This window comes from Oncorhynchus gorbuscha, linkage group LG19 (assembly GCF_021184085.1).
Source record: "Oncorhynchus gorbuscha isolate QuinsamMale2020 ecotype Even-year linkage group LG19, OgorEven_v1.0, whole genome shotgun sequence".
NCBI lineage: Eukaryota > Metazoa > Chordata > Actinopteri > Salmoniformes > Salmonidae > Oncorhynchus > Oncorhynchus gorbuscha.
In genome coordinates, this window is record NC_060191.1 from 45638599 (window position 1) to 45659646 (window position 21048).

Here is a 21048-nt window from a genome sequence, read left to right on the forward strand (position 1 = left end):
TAAAGAGGATTTATGTTTTCCCTGTTTGGACATTTCCTGTAAAGGATTGAGGATTATGTTTTCTCTGTTTGGACTTTAATAAACTCAGTTTCTGTTAAGTCGCTTTTGGGTCCTCACTCACCTGCATAACAGAAGAATCTGACCAAGAATGGACCCAGCGACTACGGATCCTCGCTACTCAGCCGTCGAGATCCAGGGAGCGATGCTCGGCAGACACGAGCAGGAATTGTCTGTTGCTCGGCATGCCGTTGAGACCCTGGCCGCTCAGGTCTCCGACCTCTCAAAACAGTTTCACAATCTCCGTCTCGATCCACCAGCTACTTCCTGGGCTTCCGAGTCTCCGGAGCCCAGAATTAATAACCCACCGTGTTACTCTGGGTAGCCCACTAAATGCCGCTCGTTTCTCACCCAGTGTGATATTGTGTTCTCTCTCCAGCCCAACACATACTCAAGGGGTAGAGCTCGTATCGCCTACGTCATATCTCTCCTTACTGGACGGGCTCGTGAGTGGGGCACGGCAATCTGGGAGGCAAGGGCTGAGTGTACTAACGAGTATCAGAACTTTAAAGAGGAGATGATATGGGTTTTTGATCGTTCAGTTTTTGGGAAAGAAGCTTCCAGGGCCCTGGCTTCCCTATGTCAAGGTAATCGATCCATAACGGATTACTCTATAGAGTTTCGCTCTCTTGCTGCCTCCAGTGACTGGAACGAGCCGGCGTTGCTCGCTCGTTTTCTGGAGGGTCTCCACGCTGAGGTTAAGGATGAGATTCTCTCCCGGGAGGTTCCTTCCAGCGTGGATTCTTTGATTGAACTCGCCATCCGCATAGAACGACGGGTAGATCTTCGTCACCGAGCTCGTGGAAGAGAGCTCGCGTTAACAGTGTCTCCCCTCTCCGCATCACTACCACCTCCCCCCACTGGCTCAGGTGTTGAGCCCATGCAGCTGGGGGGTATTCGCATCTCGACTAAGGAGAGGGAACGGAGAATCACCAACCACCTCTGTCTTTATTGCGGTTCCACTGGACATTTTGTCATTTCATGTCCAGTAAAAGCCAGAGCTCATCAGTAAGCGGAGGGCTACTGGTGAGCGCTACTACTCAGGTCTCTCCGTCAAGATCCTGTACCACCTTGTCGGTCCATCTACGCTGGACCGGTTCGGCAGCTTCCTGCAATGCCTTGATAGACTCTGGGGCTGAGGGCTGTTTTATGGACGAAGCCTGGGCTTGGGAACATGACATTCCTCTCAGTCAGTTAGGGGGAGCCCACGGCCATGTTCGCCTTGGATGGTAGTCCTCTCCCCAGTATATTATGTGAAACACTACCTTTAATCCTCACAGTTTCTGGTAACCATAGTGAAACCATTTATTTTTTTATTTTTCATTCACCTTTTACACCTGTTGTTTTGGGTCATCCCTGGCTAGTGTGTCATAATCCTTCTATTAATTGGTCTAGTAATTCTATCCTATCCTGGAACGTTTCTTGTCATGTTAAATGTTTAATGTCTGCTATCCCTCCTGTTTCTTCTGCCCCCTCTTCACAGGAGGAGCCTGGTGATTTGACAGGGGTGCCGGAGGAATATCATGATCTGCGCACGGTCTTCAGTCGGTCCAGGGCCACCTCCCTTCCTCCTCACCGGTCGTATGATTGTAGTATTGATCTCCTTCCGGGGACCACTCCCCCCCGGGGTAGACTATACTCTCTGTCGGCTCCCGAACGTAAGGCTCTCGAAGATTACCTGTCTGTTGCTCTCGACGCCGGTACCGTAGTGCCTTCTTCCTCTCCCGCCGGAGCGGGGTTTTTTTTTGTTAAGAAAAAGGACGGTACCCTGCGCCCCTGCGTGGATTATCGAGGGCTGAATGACATAACGGTTAAGAATCGTTATCCGCTTCCCCTTATGTCGTCAGCCTTCGAGATTCTGCAGGGAGCCAGGTTCTTTACTAAGTTGGACCTTCGTAACGCTTACCATCTCGTGCGCATCAGGGAGGGGGACGAGTGGAAAACGGCGTTTAACACTCCGTTAGGGCATTTTGAATACCGGGTTCTGCCGTTCGGTCTCGCTAATGCTCCAGCTGTCTTTCAGGCATTAGTGAATGATGTACTGAGAGACATGCTGAACATCTTTGTTTTCGTTTACCTTGACGATATCCTGATTTTTTCACCGTCACTCCAGATTCATGTTCAGCACGTTCGACGTGTTCTCCAGCGCCTTTTAGAGAATTGTCTTTATGTGAAGGCTGAGAAGTGCACTTTTCATGTCTCCTCCGTCACATTTCTCGGTTCTGTTATTTCTGCTGAAGGCATTCAGATGGATCCCGCTAAGGCCCATGCTGTCAGCGATTGGCCCGTCCCTAAGTCACGTGTCGAGCTGCAGCGCTTTCTCGGTTTCGCGAATTTCTATCGGCGTTTCATTCGTAATTTCGGTCAAGTGGCAGCCCCTCTCACAGCCCTTACTTCTGTCAAGACGTGCTTTAAGTGGTCCGTTTCCGCCCAGGGAGCTTTTGATCTCCTCAAGAAGCGTTTTACATCCGCTCCTATCCTTGTTACTCCTGACGTCACTAAACAATTCATTGTCGAGGTTGACGCGTCAGAGGTGGGCGTGGGAGCCATTCTGTCCCAGCGCTCCCATTCTGACGATAAGGTCCACCCTTGCGTGTATTTTTCTCATCGCCTGTCGCCGTCGGAACGTAACTATGATGTGGGAAACCGCGAACTGCTCGCCATCCGCTTAGCCCTAGGCGAATGGCGACAGTGGTTGGAGGGGGCGACCGTTCCTTTTGTCGTTTGGACTGACCATAAGAACCTTGAGTACATCCGTTCTGCCAAACGACTCAATGCGCGTCAGGCTCATTGGGCGTTGTTTTTCGCTCGTTTCGAGTTCGTGATTTCTTATCGTCCGGGCACTAAGAACACCAAGCCTGATGCTTTATCCCGTCTCTTCAGTTCTGTAGCCTCTACCGACCCCGAGGGGATTCTCCCTGAGGGGCGTGTTGTCGGGTTGACTGTCTGGGGAATTGAGAGACAGGTAAAGCAAGCACTCACTCACACTCCGTCGCCGCGCGCTTGTCCTAGTAACCTTCTTTTCGTTCCCGTTTCTACTCGTCTGGCCGTTCTTCAGTGGGCTCACTCTGCCAAGTTAGCTGGCCACCCCGGCGTTCGGGGTACGCTTGCTTCTATTCGCCAGCGTTTTTGGTGGCCTACTCAGGAGCGTGACACGCGCCGTTTCGTGGCTGCTTGTTCGGACTGCGTGCAGACTAAGTCAGGTAACTCTCCTCCTGCCGGTCGTCTCAGACCGCTTTCCATTCCCTCTCGACCATGGTCTCACATCGCCTTAGACTTTATTACCGGTCTGCCTTCGTCAGCGGGGAAGACTGTTATTCTAACGGTTGTCGATAGGTTCTCTAAGGCGGCTCATTTTATTCCCCTCGCTAAGCTTCCTTCCGCTAAAGAGACGGCACAAATCATCATTGAGAATGTGTTCAGAATTCATGGCCTTCCGTCAGACGCCGTTTCGGACAGGGGTCCGCAATTCACGTCTCAGATTTGGAGGGAGTTTTGTCGTTTGATTGGGGCTTCCGTCAGTCTCTCTTCCGGTTTTCATCCCCAGTCTAACGGTCAAGCAGAACGGGCCAATCAGACTATTGGTCGCATCTTACGCAGTCTTTCCTTTCGATACCCTGCGTCTTAGGCAGAACAGCTCCCCTGGGCAGAATACGCTCACAACTCGCTTCCTTCGTCTGCGACCGGGCTATCTCCTTTTCAGAGTAGCCTTGGTTACCAGCCCCCTCTGTTCTCGTCCCAGCTCGCCGAGTCCAGCGTTCCCTCCGCTCAGGCTTTTGTCCAACGTTGTGAGCGCACCTGGAAAAGGGTCAGGTCTGCACTTTGCGTTATAGGGCGCAGACTGTGAGAGCCGCTAATAAGCGTAGGACTAAGAGTCCTAGGTATTGTCGCGGTCAGAGAGTATGGCTCTCCACTCGTAACCTTCCCCTTACGACAGCTTCTCGCAAATTGACCCCGCGGTTCATTGGTCCGTTCTGTATTTCTCAGGTCGTTAATCCTGTCGCAGTGCGACTTCTTCTTCCGCGACATCTTCGTCGCGTCCACCCAGTCTTCCATGTCTCCTGTGTCAAGCCTTTTCTTCGCGCCCCCGTTCGTCCCCCCGTCCTTGTCGAGGGCGCACCTATCTACAGGGTCCGGAAGATTATGGACATGCGTTCTCGGGGATGTGGTCACCAGTACTTAGTGGATTGGGAGGGGTACGGTCCTGAGGAGAGGAGTTGGGTTCCATCTCCGGACGTGCTGGACCGTTCGCTGATCGATGATTTCCTCCGTTGCCGCCAGGTTTCCTCCTCGAGTGCGCCAGGAGGCGCTCGGTGAGTGGGGGGGTACTGTCATGTATTGTCATGTATTGTCATGTCTTGTCCCTGTGCTTTCTCTTCTCTTCGTTTCCCCCTGCTGGTCTTATTAGGTTTCTTTCTCTCTCTCTATCCCTCTCTCTCTCTATCGTTCCGTTCCTGCTCCCAGCTGTTCCTCATTCTCCCAACGACCTCGTTTACTCTCTCACACCTGTCCCCTATTTTGCCCTCTGATTAGGTCTCTATTTCTCTCTCGGTTTCTGCCTCTGTCCTTGTCGGATTCTTGTTTGCTGTGTCCTTGTTCAGTCCTGTCGTGTTTTGCCTTTTCATCAGATGCTGCGTGTGAGCAGGTGTCTCTGTCCGCTACGGCCCGCGCCTACCCGAAGGGACCTGCAGTCTGTTGCAGCTTATCCTGCAATTCTCCTCAACAACTAAAGAGGATTTATGTTTTCCCTGTTTGGACATTTCCTGTAAAGGATTGAGGATTATGTTTTCTCTGTTTGGACTTTAATAAACTCAGTTTCTGTTAAGTCGCTTTTGGGTCTTCACTCACCTGCATAACAGTTTCCACCCCCATGCTTCACAGTAGGTATGGTGTTCTTTGGATGCAACTCAGCATTCTTTGTCCTCCAAACACGACGAGTTGAGTTTTTACCAAAAAGTTATATTTTGGTTTCATCTGACCATATGACATTCTCCCAATCTTCTTCTAGATCATCCAAATGCTCTCCAGCAAACTTCAGACGGGCCTGGACATGTACTGGCTTAAGCAGGGGGACACGTCTGGCACTGCAGGATTTGAGTCCCTGGCGGCGTAGTGTGTTACTGATGGTAGGCTTTGTTACTTTGGTCCCAACTCTCTGCAGGTCATTCACTAGGTCCCCCCGTGTGGTTCTGGGATTTTTGCTCAACGTTCTTGTGATCATTTTGACCCCACGGGGTGAGATCTTGCATGGAGCCCCAGATCAAGGGAGATTATCAGTGGTCTTGTATGTCTTCCATTTCCTAATAATTGCTCCCACAGTTGATTTCTTCAAACCAAGTTGCTTACCTACTGCACATTCAGTCTTCCCAGCCTGGTGCAGGTCTACAATTTTGTTTCTGGTGTCCTTTGACAGCTCTTTGGTTTTGGCCATAGTGGAGTTTGGAGTGTGACTGTTTGAGGTTGTGGACAGGTGTCTTTTATACTGATAACAACTTCAAACAGGTGCCATTAGTACAGGTAACGATTGGAGGACAGAGGAGCCTCTTAAAGAAAAAGTTACAGGTCTGTGAGAGCCAGAAATCTTGCTTGTTTGTAGGTGACCAAATACTTATTGGCTGACTAAATACTGTATATAAAAATAAAGTGGGTACAAAACCTGTCGCGCACCAACACATAACTTGCACAAACATACAAGGACATGAGGGGAAACAGAGGGTTAAATACACAACATATAAATAATGGGATTGGAACAAGGTGTAATGGAAGACAAAACCAATGGAAAATGAAAAATGGATAGGTGACGTCGACCGCCAAACACTGCTCGAACAAGGAGAGGGGCCGACTTCTGAGGAAGTTAATCAGTTAATCTGACTATTCTCTCATCATTGAGTTCATTTACTTATTTCAGCTATTTGAGTTTGGGTTTTCAGTATAGTTGTCTGTTTTAAGTACTCCTGAATCACTATGATAAGTATAATAGTTTTTCTTGAGTGTATTTTTAACAGACCTGACATTTACTTTGACATAGACAAGGTGGCATAGCATGAAGATAGGAATGTTGTGAGTTCAGATCCCAGGTGAGGACATGTTTGAATAATACTTACTGTATAAATTAACATGCACAATGTAATCATGGATGTCAAATATGTGAGTTGAAAACAGCGTATGGTAAAAGCACTGTGTATGGAGGGGAAGTTCCTAACATTGTCAAAAGACAAATGGCTGTGACTGGACCAGTGGTTTGACTTGATGGGCTTGGCAACAGTAACAAGTGATGTGTAATGAAACTAGGATATACATGCCCTGGGTAAACATGGATAACGTTTCTTTGCTACCATCACGTGACGTCCCCGGGAAAAAATGGGAACGAGACAAAACATCCTGAGGAACCGTGACACAATGGCCTAAAAACTTAGTTTTGAACTGTGACTATCGGACCAAGGCCTTCAGAGGGAACAAAAATATTTCAATAGCCTACTTTTAATCAAACTTTAAAAATCTAGAAATTAACAGATAACATAACATCACTTAAGGGCTGAAATCGGAAGGGGATGGCCAGCAGAGATAGGTGGGATGCTATGAGATAAACCGAGAGTTGGAATCTGGAACTGGAGATGAGTGCGAGTGAAGTTTCTGAGTGAGTGGTAAAATGATGGTAAAAATATAAAACTAAATAAAGACACTAAAAAGGAAGGTTGTTGGTTGGGAGCGAAGGTTGCTGAACCGGTGGCTGTGAGGTTGCTGGTTCAGTTCCCCAAGGGATTTGTCGATGTGCCCCTGAGCTGGGCGCTTGACCGTGGTCGCTCTGGAAGGGAACATCTGCTAGATGACTAATATGTAATGCAAATGTTGAGCAGCTTCTCTGCAGGTGGATTGTCTATTTTAAATGTCAATAAAAATACAGAAAATGGAAACACCTGCTGCTGCAGCAGCCGTCGCCAGTGTTACATTACTACAACACACACTAGCAACTAGCGTGGTGAGATTACAGCTTGCTCTTGCCACTGATTCTTTGCTCTTGCATTCTCAGTAGTGATGTGCCTAGACATGTCACTTGTTTCTTTTTAAATGGTTCCACCCATTGCAGGTCAAAAAGATGTTGGTTCATTCCACAATCCTGCTCTAATACAGTTGAATGGCAGGGAAAGGGGATACCAAGTCAGTTGCACAACTTTCCACCTTACCGGCTTGAATCAGCGACCTTTCGGTTACCAGCCCAATGCTCTTAACCTCTAAGCTACCTGCCACCCAGCTTCTGAAGACCTAGGCAATGGCTGGCTGAGCGAGCTCGATTTTTTTTTATACACAGATACCAACAAAGAAAAATCCTGATTGGATATTTTCACTTCACTATTAACCCTGTTCTTTCCAAACGGAACTAAACAAACTGAAGAGATGCAATCAAAAAGATCATTAAAATTATCAAAAAAAAATGAAATCGAAATTTAAACAAAATCTAAGTAATCGGGGAAGCCCCGGGGATAAAGTGGGAACTAAAACCTCCAGGTGACGATGACACAACGTCCTGACCACTTCACACAACCATTTGTTGATGTTCAGGGAACGTCCTAATGACACATTTTGCCAGCAGGATATAATTTTTCATCCCAATTCTGAAAACTGTAGAAAACCAGAACTTTCCTAGAAGAGAGCCTTGAGGAACACCATACTTAATTGGTGAATTATAAAGATCAGATACCTAATATGACATAAAACATTCTCTGTGACAATATATTACAAACTTTATGATTTGTTTTATTATCTTTGGGCCACATATTTGTATAGTCAATTATAGCAACTTAAGAAAAACATAATTCAATATTACAAAAATAAACAATCATGTTATGTTTTGAGGTTAAGGCCTCGCACCTGCCTGATATTAACCATCCTAACACCATACATAAAAGGATTGAAAAGTGGTGGACATACCAGAAAATAAACTAATAAAATAGTGTGAAGTATAGCTGGAAGATGTGCAGTATCATATCTGCTTTGTAGAATCACAAATAACAGGCCAAATAAGAAGTTCAGCAAAGAGGCTATACTAATATGTGGTGTACAGGTGGTAAATGCTTTCTGTTTCGTCTCTTTAGAATACTTAACATATTTAGAGGAAATAGCTAAAGGCACAGGCAAGTAGTTGTCACAATACACTCTGTCTATAACATTACCACAAAATTGCAGTCGCAATCTCAGGGAGATAATGATGGCGTTGATGAAAAAATACACCAAGGACAGGCCATTTCAATGGACGGTTTCCTGGACCTAGATAAATTATAGTCCTGGACTAAAATACACTTTCATGGAGAATCTGTCCATTATTCTTGTTCCCAACCACTGGCAGGTATCTTGGTATTGTTGAGGGACTACCTTGTCAGCTTCAGTTTGAATGAGGGAGGCAACACAACAATCTGAGGAGATGTAATCGTTGGTAGCCTGGCCCCAGATCTATTTGTGTTATCATTCCAACTCCTTGTCATGTATGAAATGACAAGGGGTGGAATGTTAGCACAAACATACCGGTACCCAGGCTATATACATATTAGGGCACTATAGTTTTTCCTGACCATATGATCTAACCAGGGAAAACAGGGAATAACGCAGGACCCTGAGTCCTAGCTATAGTCTAAAACCTAGGCCCAGAGCCTTTCCTGCTTAGGTAACAATTAGGACCGTTATTGACACTCTGGGCTTCCCTAGGCCTACAGTACACTTTCAGAGCCTATCAACCCAGAGGCGATGACAGAAGCTGTGTCCCAAATGGCACTCTATTCCCTATATAGTGCACTACCTTTGACCAGAGGCCTCTGATCAATATAGGGAATAGGGAATATATAGAGTACAATTTGGGATGCAATCAAGACCAGCCGTTCCTCTCCTGGAGCCCCTCAGGTCTCTACAGGTTAATAGCTGCATTAATTGGTTCCTAGGGAACAAGGCAATATAGTGGACTAATGACCTGGCACCTAATGACTCGATAAACATGTTTATTATGCTCTTGTTATTGGCTTCTACTGTCCCCATGGGAAGTATGGATGGAGTAAAACAAATTACTGGTGTTTCATACATAATTTTCATTGACAGAACTCCAAAACTTTTGACAGCTTTTTACAGGATGGATAGAGTACATGACAAATGTGTTTCATACATGCAATCCATCATCATTACCCTTGCTGTTTTCCTTTATTCTGTGGGTCAAACATATTTTACAGTAACCCTGGAAAAACACGATGGGTATGTGGTTGTCCCACCTAGCTATTTTAAGGTGAATGCACTAACTGTAAGTTGCTATGGACACAAGCGTTTGCTAAATGACATAAATGTAAATCTGGTCCTCCAATTTATAAATAAAACCAAATACAGTATATACAGTATATTTATCATTATGAATGAATTATCTGGATTTTGTGAGGACAGAATAAGCTATCCAAATTAGGCAACATGTTACTCTTGTGTCCCAGGTAGTTGCCTTTCTGGTATGAAGAATACCAAAGCTGTAGCTCAGTTGGTAGAGCATGGCGCTTGTAATGCCAGGGTAGTGGGTTCGATCCCCGGGACCACCCATACGTAGAATGTATGCACACATGACTGTAAGTCGCTTTGGATAAAAGTGTCTGCTAAATGGCATATATTATATTATATTATATTATTATATATTAAAGCTAGTCATCTGTCAGATAGCTGGCACACATATATCATGTTACATTGAACAGTTGGCCCTCAGAAAACATGACATGCATCCAGATCTCAGGCAGAATACAGTTGGTTGTCATGCTACAGTATTTCCCTTAATTTCTCTCTCAAAATGTCAAACAATCCCCAAGCTTGTATGTACTGTACAGCGCCTATTTTCTGTTAGGACGGATGTAATGGTGCCAGGTAAACCCACATAAGGTGGGTTTACCTTTTCCACATTTACTGTACATCAGTTTATCCGCTGTTACATACTTAGATACAGCTGTCAACATAAGTAAGAATTCAAAGTAATGAACTTCTGTTTTTTTTTGGTTATGTAATAATATTAATGTATTACATTTTTTAGGTGCTTTTCATTACACAAGAATAATCTCAAAGTGCATCAAATAAAAGATAAACAAAAAAAGCGAACAAAATATATATATAGAACCAAACCTTGAAAGCAACCATCAAAATCTAGAAGGAAGGGAAGGCTCGTGGAGATGAGTCATAAGGCCTACTTTGAAGGCCCCAACAGTCTGAGCAGCCTTGCGATTGTCAGGAAGGGAGTCCCAAAGGCATGGTGCTTGGAGCAAAATAAACTGTCCTCTGTTGTGGGTATCCAGGTCCTGGTGGCATGGAACTGTTTGGCGTGGCTTTAACTTAATGGAGGTTCATAGGGGGACAGTAGGCCTGACAGGCAGACGAGTCCGATTCCATTTATTTATAAAGTGAATAAAAGGTAAATGACAATATTTCACAAATTAGCAAATGTTTTACATGTCTGATTTTCACCATCCTCACCTCCATTCATTATGGTAACTATAAGTAACAAAACACACAAGTCAACCTCACAAAAATCTAACAATCAGGACAGAAAAGGTCACACTACTGTTTAGCTTATGTTTTAGGGTACAGACCTACAGGTAGTATGTATTTACAAGCTTGTCTGATTTTAGTCATCCTAACTCCATACACAACAGGATTAAAAAGTGGCTGGCACATCAGAAAGTACACTGATAAAATAGTGTGAAGTACAGTTGGAACATTTCTCATAGGGCTATCAAATCTACTCTGGAGCAGATTTAAGAAACAGCCGAAAGAGAAGTTGAGCAGCGAGGCCAGGTGAGGAGTACAGGTGCTGAAAGCTTTCTGTCTGGTCTCAATGGAAGATTTCAAACAAATTGTCAGAATCTTAATATAAGAAAACAAAATAGTAATTAAAGGGATGGCGACAGACAAAACAACACCGTAGAGTCCATAGATGTTATTAACTGTTGTGTCTGAAGTGGAACAAGCAAGTTTCACCAGCAGGTAGTTGTCACAGTACACTTTGTCTATAACGTTCCCACACAATTTCAAACGAATAGTTAAAGACAGTGTTATGATGAATTTTACAAAAGAGTACAACCATATTACACAAACTAAAATACACACCCTGTTGGGTGTCATGATGACATTATACTGTAGTGGATAACATATAGCAAGGTACCTGTCATAGGACATGACTGCTAAATTGCTGAATTCAATAGATCCATATGTGTATATACTAAACATCTGTAGGTAACAGTACACAGTGGAAACTGAATGGGCATCTGAAACCACATGAATCATAAGAGCAGGAAACAAAGCAGTGCTCCCATACAACTCATTCACAAACAAACTGCACAGAAACAGATACATGGGTTCATGAAGGCTCCTCTCCATACATATAACCATGATAAGCACAATGTTCGCAAAGACTATGGAGATGTATAACACAGTTAATATAATCAAATAGAAGTACTTTAAGTGTCCACTGTCACTATATCCAGCTAGCATAAATGATGTGAATTGTGTTGAGTTTTCCATTTTCCTAATAGTACATTGAAATATTTGTAGATATATTTGTCTATCAGGTGAAACTATCAGTCTCTTATTGATGTCTCATAAATCCTTAATTCTTAGATTTGCCATCGATGACCAAAACTCTTTGCATTATTGCCACGGTATTCCTCTTCAAAGTGTTATATCCCATAGGCATTCCCATGGAAAAACATTGTTACCTGTGGCTGCAATGGACATTGAGTAGTCTATACAGCAAACTTCATTCATCCTGAGTGTAGTTCAATAATATCAATATATTGAATAACAAATACAATATGACACAATGTCTCAGCTTACCAGCCTTTACTTTACTGTTACACTGACAAACACTCCAATCGTAGTGTGTCAATCAAACAGGAGGCAAGTCATTCAGACCCATACGGTGATAAAACCCCCTTGCATAAGTCATATATACATCTCCCCACCAGAGACCATGGATCAATCCCTGTGTCCACCTATCTCCCACTTCCCTGTCTCCCCCTCTGATGTCCTTACTGTTTGAATGATAAAAAGTTTTTAAAAATATATCTAAAACAACAAAACAGGATTTAAGTCTAAAAAAGGATAGAAGTCCAGATCACCTAGTATCTTTCTCCAGACTGCCGTGGTGTAGACATAGGCATACTGTACGTTGTGTGTCAGTGGACTATTCCACATAAACTACTGTCACCTCACTGACCTTTTATACCGTTTAAACAAAGAAAAAAACAGTGTACAGCAGTTTGTTTACTCAAACTCTAATGACACCCAGAATCACATTGTCATGGTGTGGCTCAGCCTCCTGTGGGTGGGTGGGTAAGTGCTCAGGCAATAAGTGCATAAGTGGCTGCTAAATGTTCTCTCTGCCGACATGACAAAAAATGTAAAGAATTTTAGAAAATTTGCTTCAAAACTGCAATATTTTCTCTAGGCCCCATGACAAAATGTGTAGAATTGCAGAATATTACATTTAAAGCTGAGCATTTTTCTCTCCAACATCAAATCCCCCCAAAAACTCTAGAGCCCGCCCTGGATTGGTGGTACGCATCCCCATTTTCATTAGATCTGTTCAAGTTCAAGTTTGTTTATTATATACACATGATGTACGTGGAGTACACAGTGCAACAAAATGCTTACTTGCAGGTTTACCTCTCGACAATGCAACAACAATAGGAGGGTAGTTATTAACTGAATAAAAGAGTACAAGAAAAATACATTCTCGATGTAAAGAAAATAGGATACAAACTTAGCTAAAATATCTGCAAAAAGTCACTCAATTGAATTAAATAGGATATTTACACATGTGTAGGGGAATTGTTCAATAACAAATAGACATTGTGCAGTATTATAAATACAGTAGGAATACAGTAGCAGCTGTCATGGAGTGTGTGTGTGTGTGTGTGCGAGCCTTTGTGTGAGTGAGTGCACGTGTGTCAGTGTGTCAAGGTGCAGGGAGTCAGTGCAAAAAACATTCCCGGTTCAAGAGTTCAGTAGTCTGATGGCTTGCGGGTAAAAACTATGAGCCTGGAGGCCGGGACCCAATGCTCCGGTACCCGCTGAAGGGATTTGAGGTCGTAAACGGAGCAATTTCCGTAACAGGCCGTGATGCAGAGGGTCAGGACGCTCTCGATGGTGCTGCGATAGAATTTGTAGAGGACCCGAGGGGGAATGCCTAAATTCTTCAGCCACCTGAGAAAGTAGAGGCGCTGTTGCACCTTCTTGACCAGGGCGGTGGTGTTGTAGGTCCATGTGAGGTTCTCTGTGATGTGGACGCTGAGGAACCTGAAGCTGCTGACTTTTTCCACTTCAGTCCCGTCGATGTGGATCGGGTGTGTCCTCCTCCCTAAAGTCGACAATCAAATCAATTAGTTTTGCTGACGTTGAAGTAGAGGTTGTTGTTTTGATACCACACTGCCAGAACTCTGACATCCTCCCTCTAGGCTGACTCGTCATTGTCAGTGATTGGGCTTCTACTCAGGCTGGTCACTAGAAACAGACTTTGATTTTGGATATTTGAAAAGGTCCTGAGGACGTCGATATATGCCTTCCTCGGGGCTCACTAACAAAAACAATTGCACAACACTGGGCTTGAACTCACAAAGCCCAGAACCAGCGCATTCTGGTAAGACCACTATGCCACAGCAGTTCCCAATTCCCTAGCAAGCAGGGGGATTACTTGATGACTAAATGGAAATGGCCATTTTTATTTAATGCTTTCCCCAAACCATAGCTTTAACCTTAACCACTGTGAATTAATACCTAAACTTAACCCTTTGAGTTGTTTCTGTTTTAACCATGTAACCACACGGAATTAGCCCTGTAACCACGTGGAATTAATGAGTTAAAAAAATAGACATTCATCCAATTACTGCATATTCCGAAGTGAAACTATGAGATCTGGTTATACAGGGTTGTCGTCAGCAAACTTGATGATGGAGCTGGTGCTTTGCCATATATTCATAGGCGAACAAGCAGTACAGCAGTGGGCTGAGGACACATCCCTGGAGGTCCCGTGTTGAGAGTCAGAGTGAACGAGGTGTTGTTGCCAATCCTCACAAACTGTGGCCTGCAAGTCAGGAAGTCCAGGATCCAGTTGCAGAGGGTGGTTTCGAGAAGCTTGGAGGGAACAATGGTGTTGAATACTGAATGAGCGTCTGCTTAATGATTAAAATATAATCTAATGTAATTATAGTCAATGAACAGCATTCTTACATAGGTGTTCCACTTGTCAAGGTGTGATAAGGCCATGTGAATAGCAATGGAGATGGCATCTTCCGTGGATCTGTTGTCATGGTAGGTAAATTGGAATGGGTCCAGTGTGTCTGGCTACTGGCCTTGATGTGGGCCATGACCAGCTTCTGAGGACGCTGCCAGGGATGTCATCTGGGTCGGAGGCTTTGTGAGTATTCAATCACAAAGCGTTTTCCTCAGGTCAGCCTCGGAGTGCAGAAGCACCTGGTTGTCCGGAGCAGAGAAATACCTCTTGGATTGCTCGGTGTTGGTGGCCTCAAAGCGACCATAGAATGTGTTGAGCTTGTCTGGGAGGGAGGTCTCAGTGGGCATCACACAGCTGGATTTGCCTTTGTAGTCCGGGATGGCCTGTTGTCCTTGCCACATGCGTTGTGTGTCTGAGCTGTCATATTTTGATTCCAATGAGTCTATATTGTCTTTTTGCATCATTAATGGCTTTCCAGAGCTCATAGAGGCTTGCTTTGTACACATAATGCACAGCAGCGTCGTCAGGCTTTGCTTTGCTGACGTTGAATGCTGCAGTACTGGCTCTCAGCGTTGCACGGATTCCTCCGTTCATCCAGGGTTTTTGGTTGGGGTATGTCTGGATTTTTTCTGTGGGTACAACATCAACACATTTTTTAATTAAACTTGTGACTGAGTTTTTTAAATTTAACTAGTTTAAAGAGGTAGATTTTTCCATCACCTGCCACAGTGGCTGGTGGACCAAACATTTAATTGTAGGCCCTGCTCTCGTAGGACAGGAGATGTTTGTGATATTTAAGGATGTTTTAGTTTTTTCTGGTTAAAGGCAGCTTTGGGGTGTAAGGATTCTTGTTGGCTAATGGTCTCGTACTGTTCCCTGAGTGCTACGTGGTGTCGGCGGTATGTACACAGCACTCATGAAAACAAACGTGAATTCTCTCGGCAGATAGTGGGGCCGGCAATTCAGCATCATAAACTCCAGATTGGGTGAGCAGGAGCATGTGATTACTTTCGCATCGCTGCAGTATCGAACGTCTATCAGAAAGCACTTTTCAGTCCAGCTTGGATATCCCTTTTCCTTCCTCTTCGCCGCAGTTTCATTAATGCGGTTGATCCAGCTACAGATAAGCCCGGTATGTGGGAGGCAAAGAAGCATAGTGAGTGTGGGAGAGTTGGAGGGAGAAATTCCCCAAATACATGTGTGCCAAGCTGGTAGTGTCATACCCAAGAAGCCTTCAGGCTCTAATCGCTGCCAAAGGTGCTTCAATTTATGTAAATGTGATATTTCAGCTTTTATTTATTTTATACATTTGCAAAAATTTCAACAAAAAATCATTTGCTTTGTCAATATGGGTTATTATTTGTAGATTGATGAGAGGGAAAAACAATCTTATCAATTTTAGAATAAAGCTGTAACAAAACAAAATGTCAAAAAAGTGAAGGGGTCTGAATACTTTCCGAATGCCCTGCACATCCTGACAAAAGCAAAGCTCATTGCTTATAAGCAGAGATGGGTTGCCAGGCTGGCACCGTACGAGTTTGACATCAAGTACATCGCTGGTCCCAAAAATGTCATTGCAGATTCCCTAAGCAGACAGCACTTCATACGACCCAGTGCACTCCACCGCCTGACGAGGTTTCCGTACGAGACATTACTAGCCGAAGCTAATGCTGTGCACACAGACCTAGTGCAAGATGTGTTTCGCTGGTCCACTCATCCCTTTGAGAAAGCCTCTAACACCAATGAGTTAGTCATTAGCTGCCAGTCTGCTGTTGCCACCCCATCTGGTGCTTTATAAAGACAGAAAGTTTCTGCTGTTCTTCACTCAAAAAGGCGCTGGGTGGGGGATGTGTGTTCCCGTGCACTGCTGTTGCCACAGCGTCCACAGGCTGTGATGCCATCAAAGCAGTCCGATGTTGATGTCCTGCCACAAGACTAACGGATGAGTAAGCAGCGTGATGATGACGTGATGAGCAGCGTGATCTTCTTTGTGGAGCGGGAACGAAGACCGTAACGGAGAGAGCGTCCTCACGTGTTTGTCGAGATTCTGCGTCTTCTCAGAAGTTGGAACAAGTTCACCAAAAAGATGGGTGTATTGAATCGCGTTTCAAAGAACATGGTAAAAAGGGACAACAGAGAACAATGTATCTGACAAGACATGGTCTGGAGAGGGATGTCAAGGAGTATGTGTGGTGCTGCAGGAGATGCATCATGAGGAAGACTCCTGATCCGGTGGCCAAAGCTCCACTGGAGAGTATAATCACAACTGAGCCTCTCAAACTATTGTGCATAGACTTTTGGTCTGCAGAAGATTCCACAAACAAGTCCCTGGATGTGCTCGTTGTTACTGACCACTTCACCATATTGGCTCATGCCTTCTTGTGTCCAAAACAGTCTGCCAAGTCTGTGGCTCATCAGTTGTGTAACAACTACTTCTGTGTCTACGGGTTACCTCGTCGTATACACTCAGATCAGGGAAACAACTTGGAGAATACCGAGCTATTGAGCTATTGAGTGTTGCAGGCGTACAGAAGTCCCACACCAGGCCATACCATCTGATGGGCAATGGGTCCTGTGAAATGATGAATAGGACATTGGGAAACATAACCTGGGCTCTGCCGATGAGAGAAAAGCACAGATGGCCTCAGGCTCTGAAGTCTCTCACATTTGCATTAGGGATGCGCCGATATGACATTTGGCTTATACCGATATCCGAAACAGATACTGATAACAGATATTTGAAAAAATTGCGGCCTTTTATGCATTATAGTACAGTTAAATAGTTAACACACACAAACACATGGACGCAGCGGTCTACGGCACTGCATCTCAGTGCAAAAGGTGTCTCTACAGTCCCTGGTTGGAATCCAGGCTGTATCTCATCTGGCCATGATTGGATCCCATAGGGCAGCACACAATTGACCCAGCGTTGTCCGGGTTTGGCTGGGGTAGGCTGACATTGTAAATAAGAATTTGGTCTTAACTGACTTGCCTAGTTAAATAAAGGTTACACACACACACCACACACTACACTACACTGACCAAAACATTATTTTGTTGGCATTTACCTATGTCCCCATTACCAGTAAAACAATCAAACCTATTTCTTTCACTTTCTTGCTGTTTTGTTGTTCATTTGTTCAGTCAACCAGGATCTCATCATATATGTCAAGCAGAGAAGTTTCAGCTCTGTCTGTCCGTGGCCTCTCTTCCTCTGTGCGTATTGTCACTGTGTGCGTTTCCATCTTGTCCAGCTGTGTATGTAAAATTTCACGTAAACCCTGTTTCGTGTCTGCATCGAACTAGCGGTCCTTGTACCTAGCATAGAGCATGGTGGCAACACAGTAAAGAGGCGCAGAGAGAATGCCACCGAATCGCTTGTTCACAGCCTCGAGTACCTTTGTAAGTTTTAACCCCATGTTCTGTCTCGGCAGTTTTGTTGAGCAGGTGTTTCAATGCCATGACAAAGGGTATTACATCTGCTGCAGACGCAGTTGATTAGCTTATTTCTCAAGTCAGTTGTTCAAACGGCGCTAGGAGTGTGTTCATGTTTTCAAGTTTCAAACATGTTTTGAAATGGCAGCAGCGGTATGAGAACCAGAACATTCTTGAGCCTGCAATACGGCTTTCCTCAGTACGAAATCCTTGTCGACCCACTGTGCTGTCAGACTCATAATGCTCATGGGGCTGACATCGCTGGTCCAAATGTCAGTCATGAAGCTAATAGCAGTGACGCCCATAGCAAGTAGCTCATGTATGCGAGTTTAAAAATACTGTGTAGCTCCGGTACGGCAACATCTGAAAAATAGTGTGTACTGGTGCTCGACCAGTCGGTGAAAGCCAACATCATCCACAACAGAGAGCGGTTGATTGTCAAGGGCAATGAATTCCATTATCTTTGCGTTAATGGATTTCTCCTTTGAGTTGTCTCGCTGAAATGTTCTTACTCTTCTGTTATTAAAGGAATATAACAATTCCTATTTGTGTTCATTTAAGCAATTCAATTTAAATCACTGTCTGTTTCTAATAATTTGTAAGATCCGTATTTGCATAAAATGGACAGAGACCAGTCTACCAAATTAGCCAATAGCATTTATTCTCGAGAGCGCTGATCATAGTACCATGTACATCAGTTCATATATTACATATGATGTCATAGGTTTTAAAATGTCCCTCCTCCTCTCCGACCAGGACAAAGCAGCTTCAAAAGTTCATTCTAACTCACTAGCGCACATTCATGACACACAATATATCTGGATTATCTCCTGAAGTCTCACCACAGTTTATTACCACTTAGCAGACAGTTCCAGTCCCCCCCAGATACGGAAAACCTGGACGGGCTCTCGCTGTCTTATTTTATACCCACAGAGTTATTGCCGGGTCGGTTCAAACATGGGTTAAGGATTCTCTTTGCTTACTTTAGACCCACACACATACATTCCTTCTTCCACAATGGTTATCATTTCCAATTACCCCTTGTCCATGCTAGATAACCTCTTTCCTACATTTACATTACATTTAAGTCATTTAGCAGACGCTCTTATCCAGAGCGACTTACAAATTCCTAGGAACTAACATTATTAATCAGATATTGTAAAACAGGCTAGAGTTGAATTAGTTATAGTTCTATTTAAATGTACACATTGTTTAGTCATTATTCATAAAATTCCTAACATTTTCAAATGACTGCTCGACTTGAACTTGTTTAGTTGTTGGAAGTGTGCAGTTAGTATTTTTTCTGCTTTTGTTCTGTGTGGCGCTGTATTTCTTGTGGCGTCATTACATCATCTACCTACGTTACATAGGTATGCCCGTCAGTGCACATTGGTGTTAAACTAGACATCAGGCCAATGCCGATGTTGGCATTTTTTAGCTAATATCGGCCGATTCCGATATGCTCACCGATATATTGTCCCTAATTTGCTTACTTACTTACTTACTGACTTTATTGTCCCCATGGGGAAATTTTTGTTTCAGTGTCATGTACACAACTGTACAATCTATGAGACCACAGTCTTTGCCGATTTCCTGCAGTGGATGATGATAATGATGCTGATAATGATGCTAAAGAACAAATGTGTAGGTCAGGACATTTCATATCTTGATTCTGTTCAAGCTGAATCGCAGCCGAGGTCCTGGCTCAGAACTTAACAGTGTAGTGAGTGAGCACACTGACCAGTCTTCTTCTGACCATCCCCATACTGACCTACCAAACTCTGACCATTCCTTACCTGACGCGTTACACACTGACTGTGTTGACGCACCCACCATCAACACAGCACACGATATTGTCACCCCTTGTGTAGTTAAACCAGTGTTGAGATTTATTGAGATTATGAATCAGCAGAGAGTTGGGTTCTTTATAGAGTCTGAAAGGTTTTTATAGCTATGTGGCGCTATCTCTCCACATGAGTATTTTGTTTTCTAAAGGCCAATATGTTCATACAGGGGGTCAAAGGTATTTTCATATTATATTTGTTGTTGTTTTTTTACGTCCCTGTGGACATGGTTCGATGTCACAGGACAAGAATGAGACGAGGATATGTTCAAGTCCCTTATTGTGGTTTTCTTTTTATTTGAGGTGCTTTCAAGTCACTGGGTGTTATTAACATGTGACAGGCATGTTTACATATGAGGGCCATGGAGACTGATCAACCTCTTTTCACTCAATTTATCATGGAGAATAGTTTGACGACTGGAATATTTAGTGACTTTTTAAGAAGCAGGGTCTGCACCCTTAATACACATCTCTACCTTTGTCTTCTCTTCTAAATGTTTTTTGCTGTATAATTTTGTACATACAGTATGTTGAGTGTTCATGGTGTGTTTGCATATTTTCTGTCTAGTTAGCAAGTGGAATTCAGTAGTGTAACTGTAACGTTCGTCATTAAGGATAGACCAAGGTGCAGCGTGGTAGGCGTACATTTTCATTAATTTTAAATGTTCCACCAAAAAACAATAAACAACTCAACGAACGAAAAGCTTCGTTGTGCAAAAATACATGCAACCAAACAAAGACAAGATCCCACAACTGAAGGTGGGAAAAAGTGCTGCCTAAGTATGATCCCCAATCAGAGACAACGATAGACAGCTACCTCTGATTGGGAATCATACTAGGCCAACAAAGAAAAAGAAAGCATAGATATACAAAAACTAGAGTACCCACCCTAGCCACTCCCTTACCTAAACAAAATATAGAGAATAAACAGGGATCCCTAAGGCCAGGGCTTGACATTAACAGGGTTATTCTTTTTTTCTTTTGTATTAACCCATCCACCACCACTCCTCCTTGGAGGACAAATATATTTAGAATTTCTTTTTTACAGCTTTTTACTTATACATTTTGCATACAGATTTGACATACATGGTACTTTTATATACAGCAATCATATAACAGTAATACATTACTGAACATAAACTCCTTAATCCCGCCACTCTCAGCCCATCCCACCTATCACCATAGACCACCCTCGTGGTTTCCATGCGCCGTACATTTTTCAATTGTGCTGTGATGTTTTACATTCATTTTGAACCTTTCTAATCATATAGTATCCACAGATTGTGAGACAAAGATGAAAACCTTTCCTATAAGTATTATTATATTATTTATTGCCTGTCAAACCCTGATCTGTTTCACCTGTCTTGTGATTGTCTCCATCCCCTCCTGGTGTCGCTTATTATCCTTGGTGTATATATCCTTGTGTTTCCAGTCTCACTGTGCCAGTTCATCTTGTATGTTTTTCAAGTCAACCAGC

At 43.8% G+C, this 21048-nt stretch overlaps 1 protein-coding gene across 1 annotated transcript; it reads right to left on the bottom strand.

Annotated features, from left to right (window-relative positions):
* Positions 1-10632: 10632 nt before the first annotated feature.
* LOC124004909 (olfactory receptor 11A1-like) lies at positions 10633-11583 on the bottom strand. The gene has a single exon (XM_046313726.1). The coding sequence runs from the start codon at positions 11581-11583 to the stop codon at positions 10633-10635; it is 951 nt and encodes a 316-aa protein (XP_046169682.1).
* Between the last annotated feature and the right edge of the window lie 9465 nt (positions 11584-21048).

Excerpts from the sequence above, each read along its gene's own strand:
- LOC124004909 (XM_046313726.1), bottom strand. The coding sequence starts at position 11,583 with ATGGAAAACTCAACACAATTCACATCATTTATGCTAGCTGGATATAGT.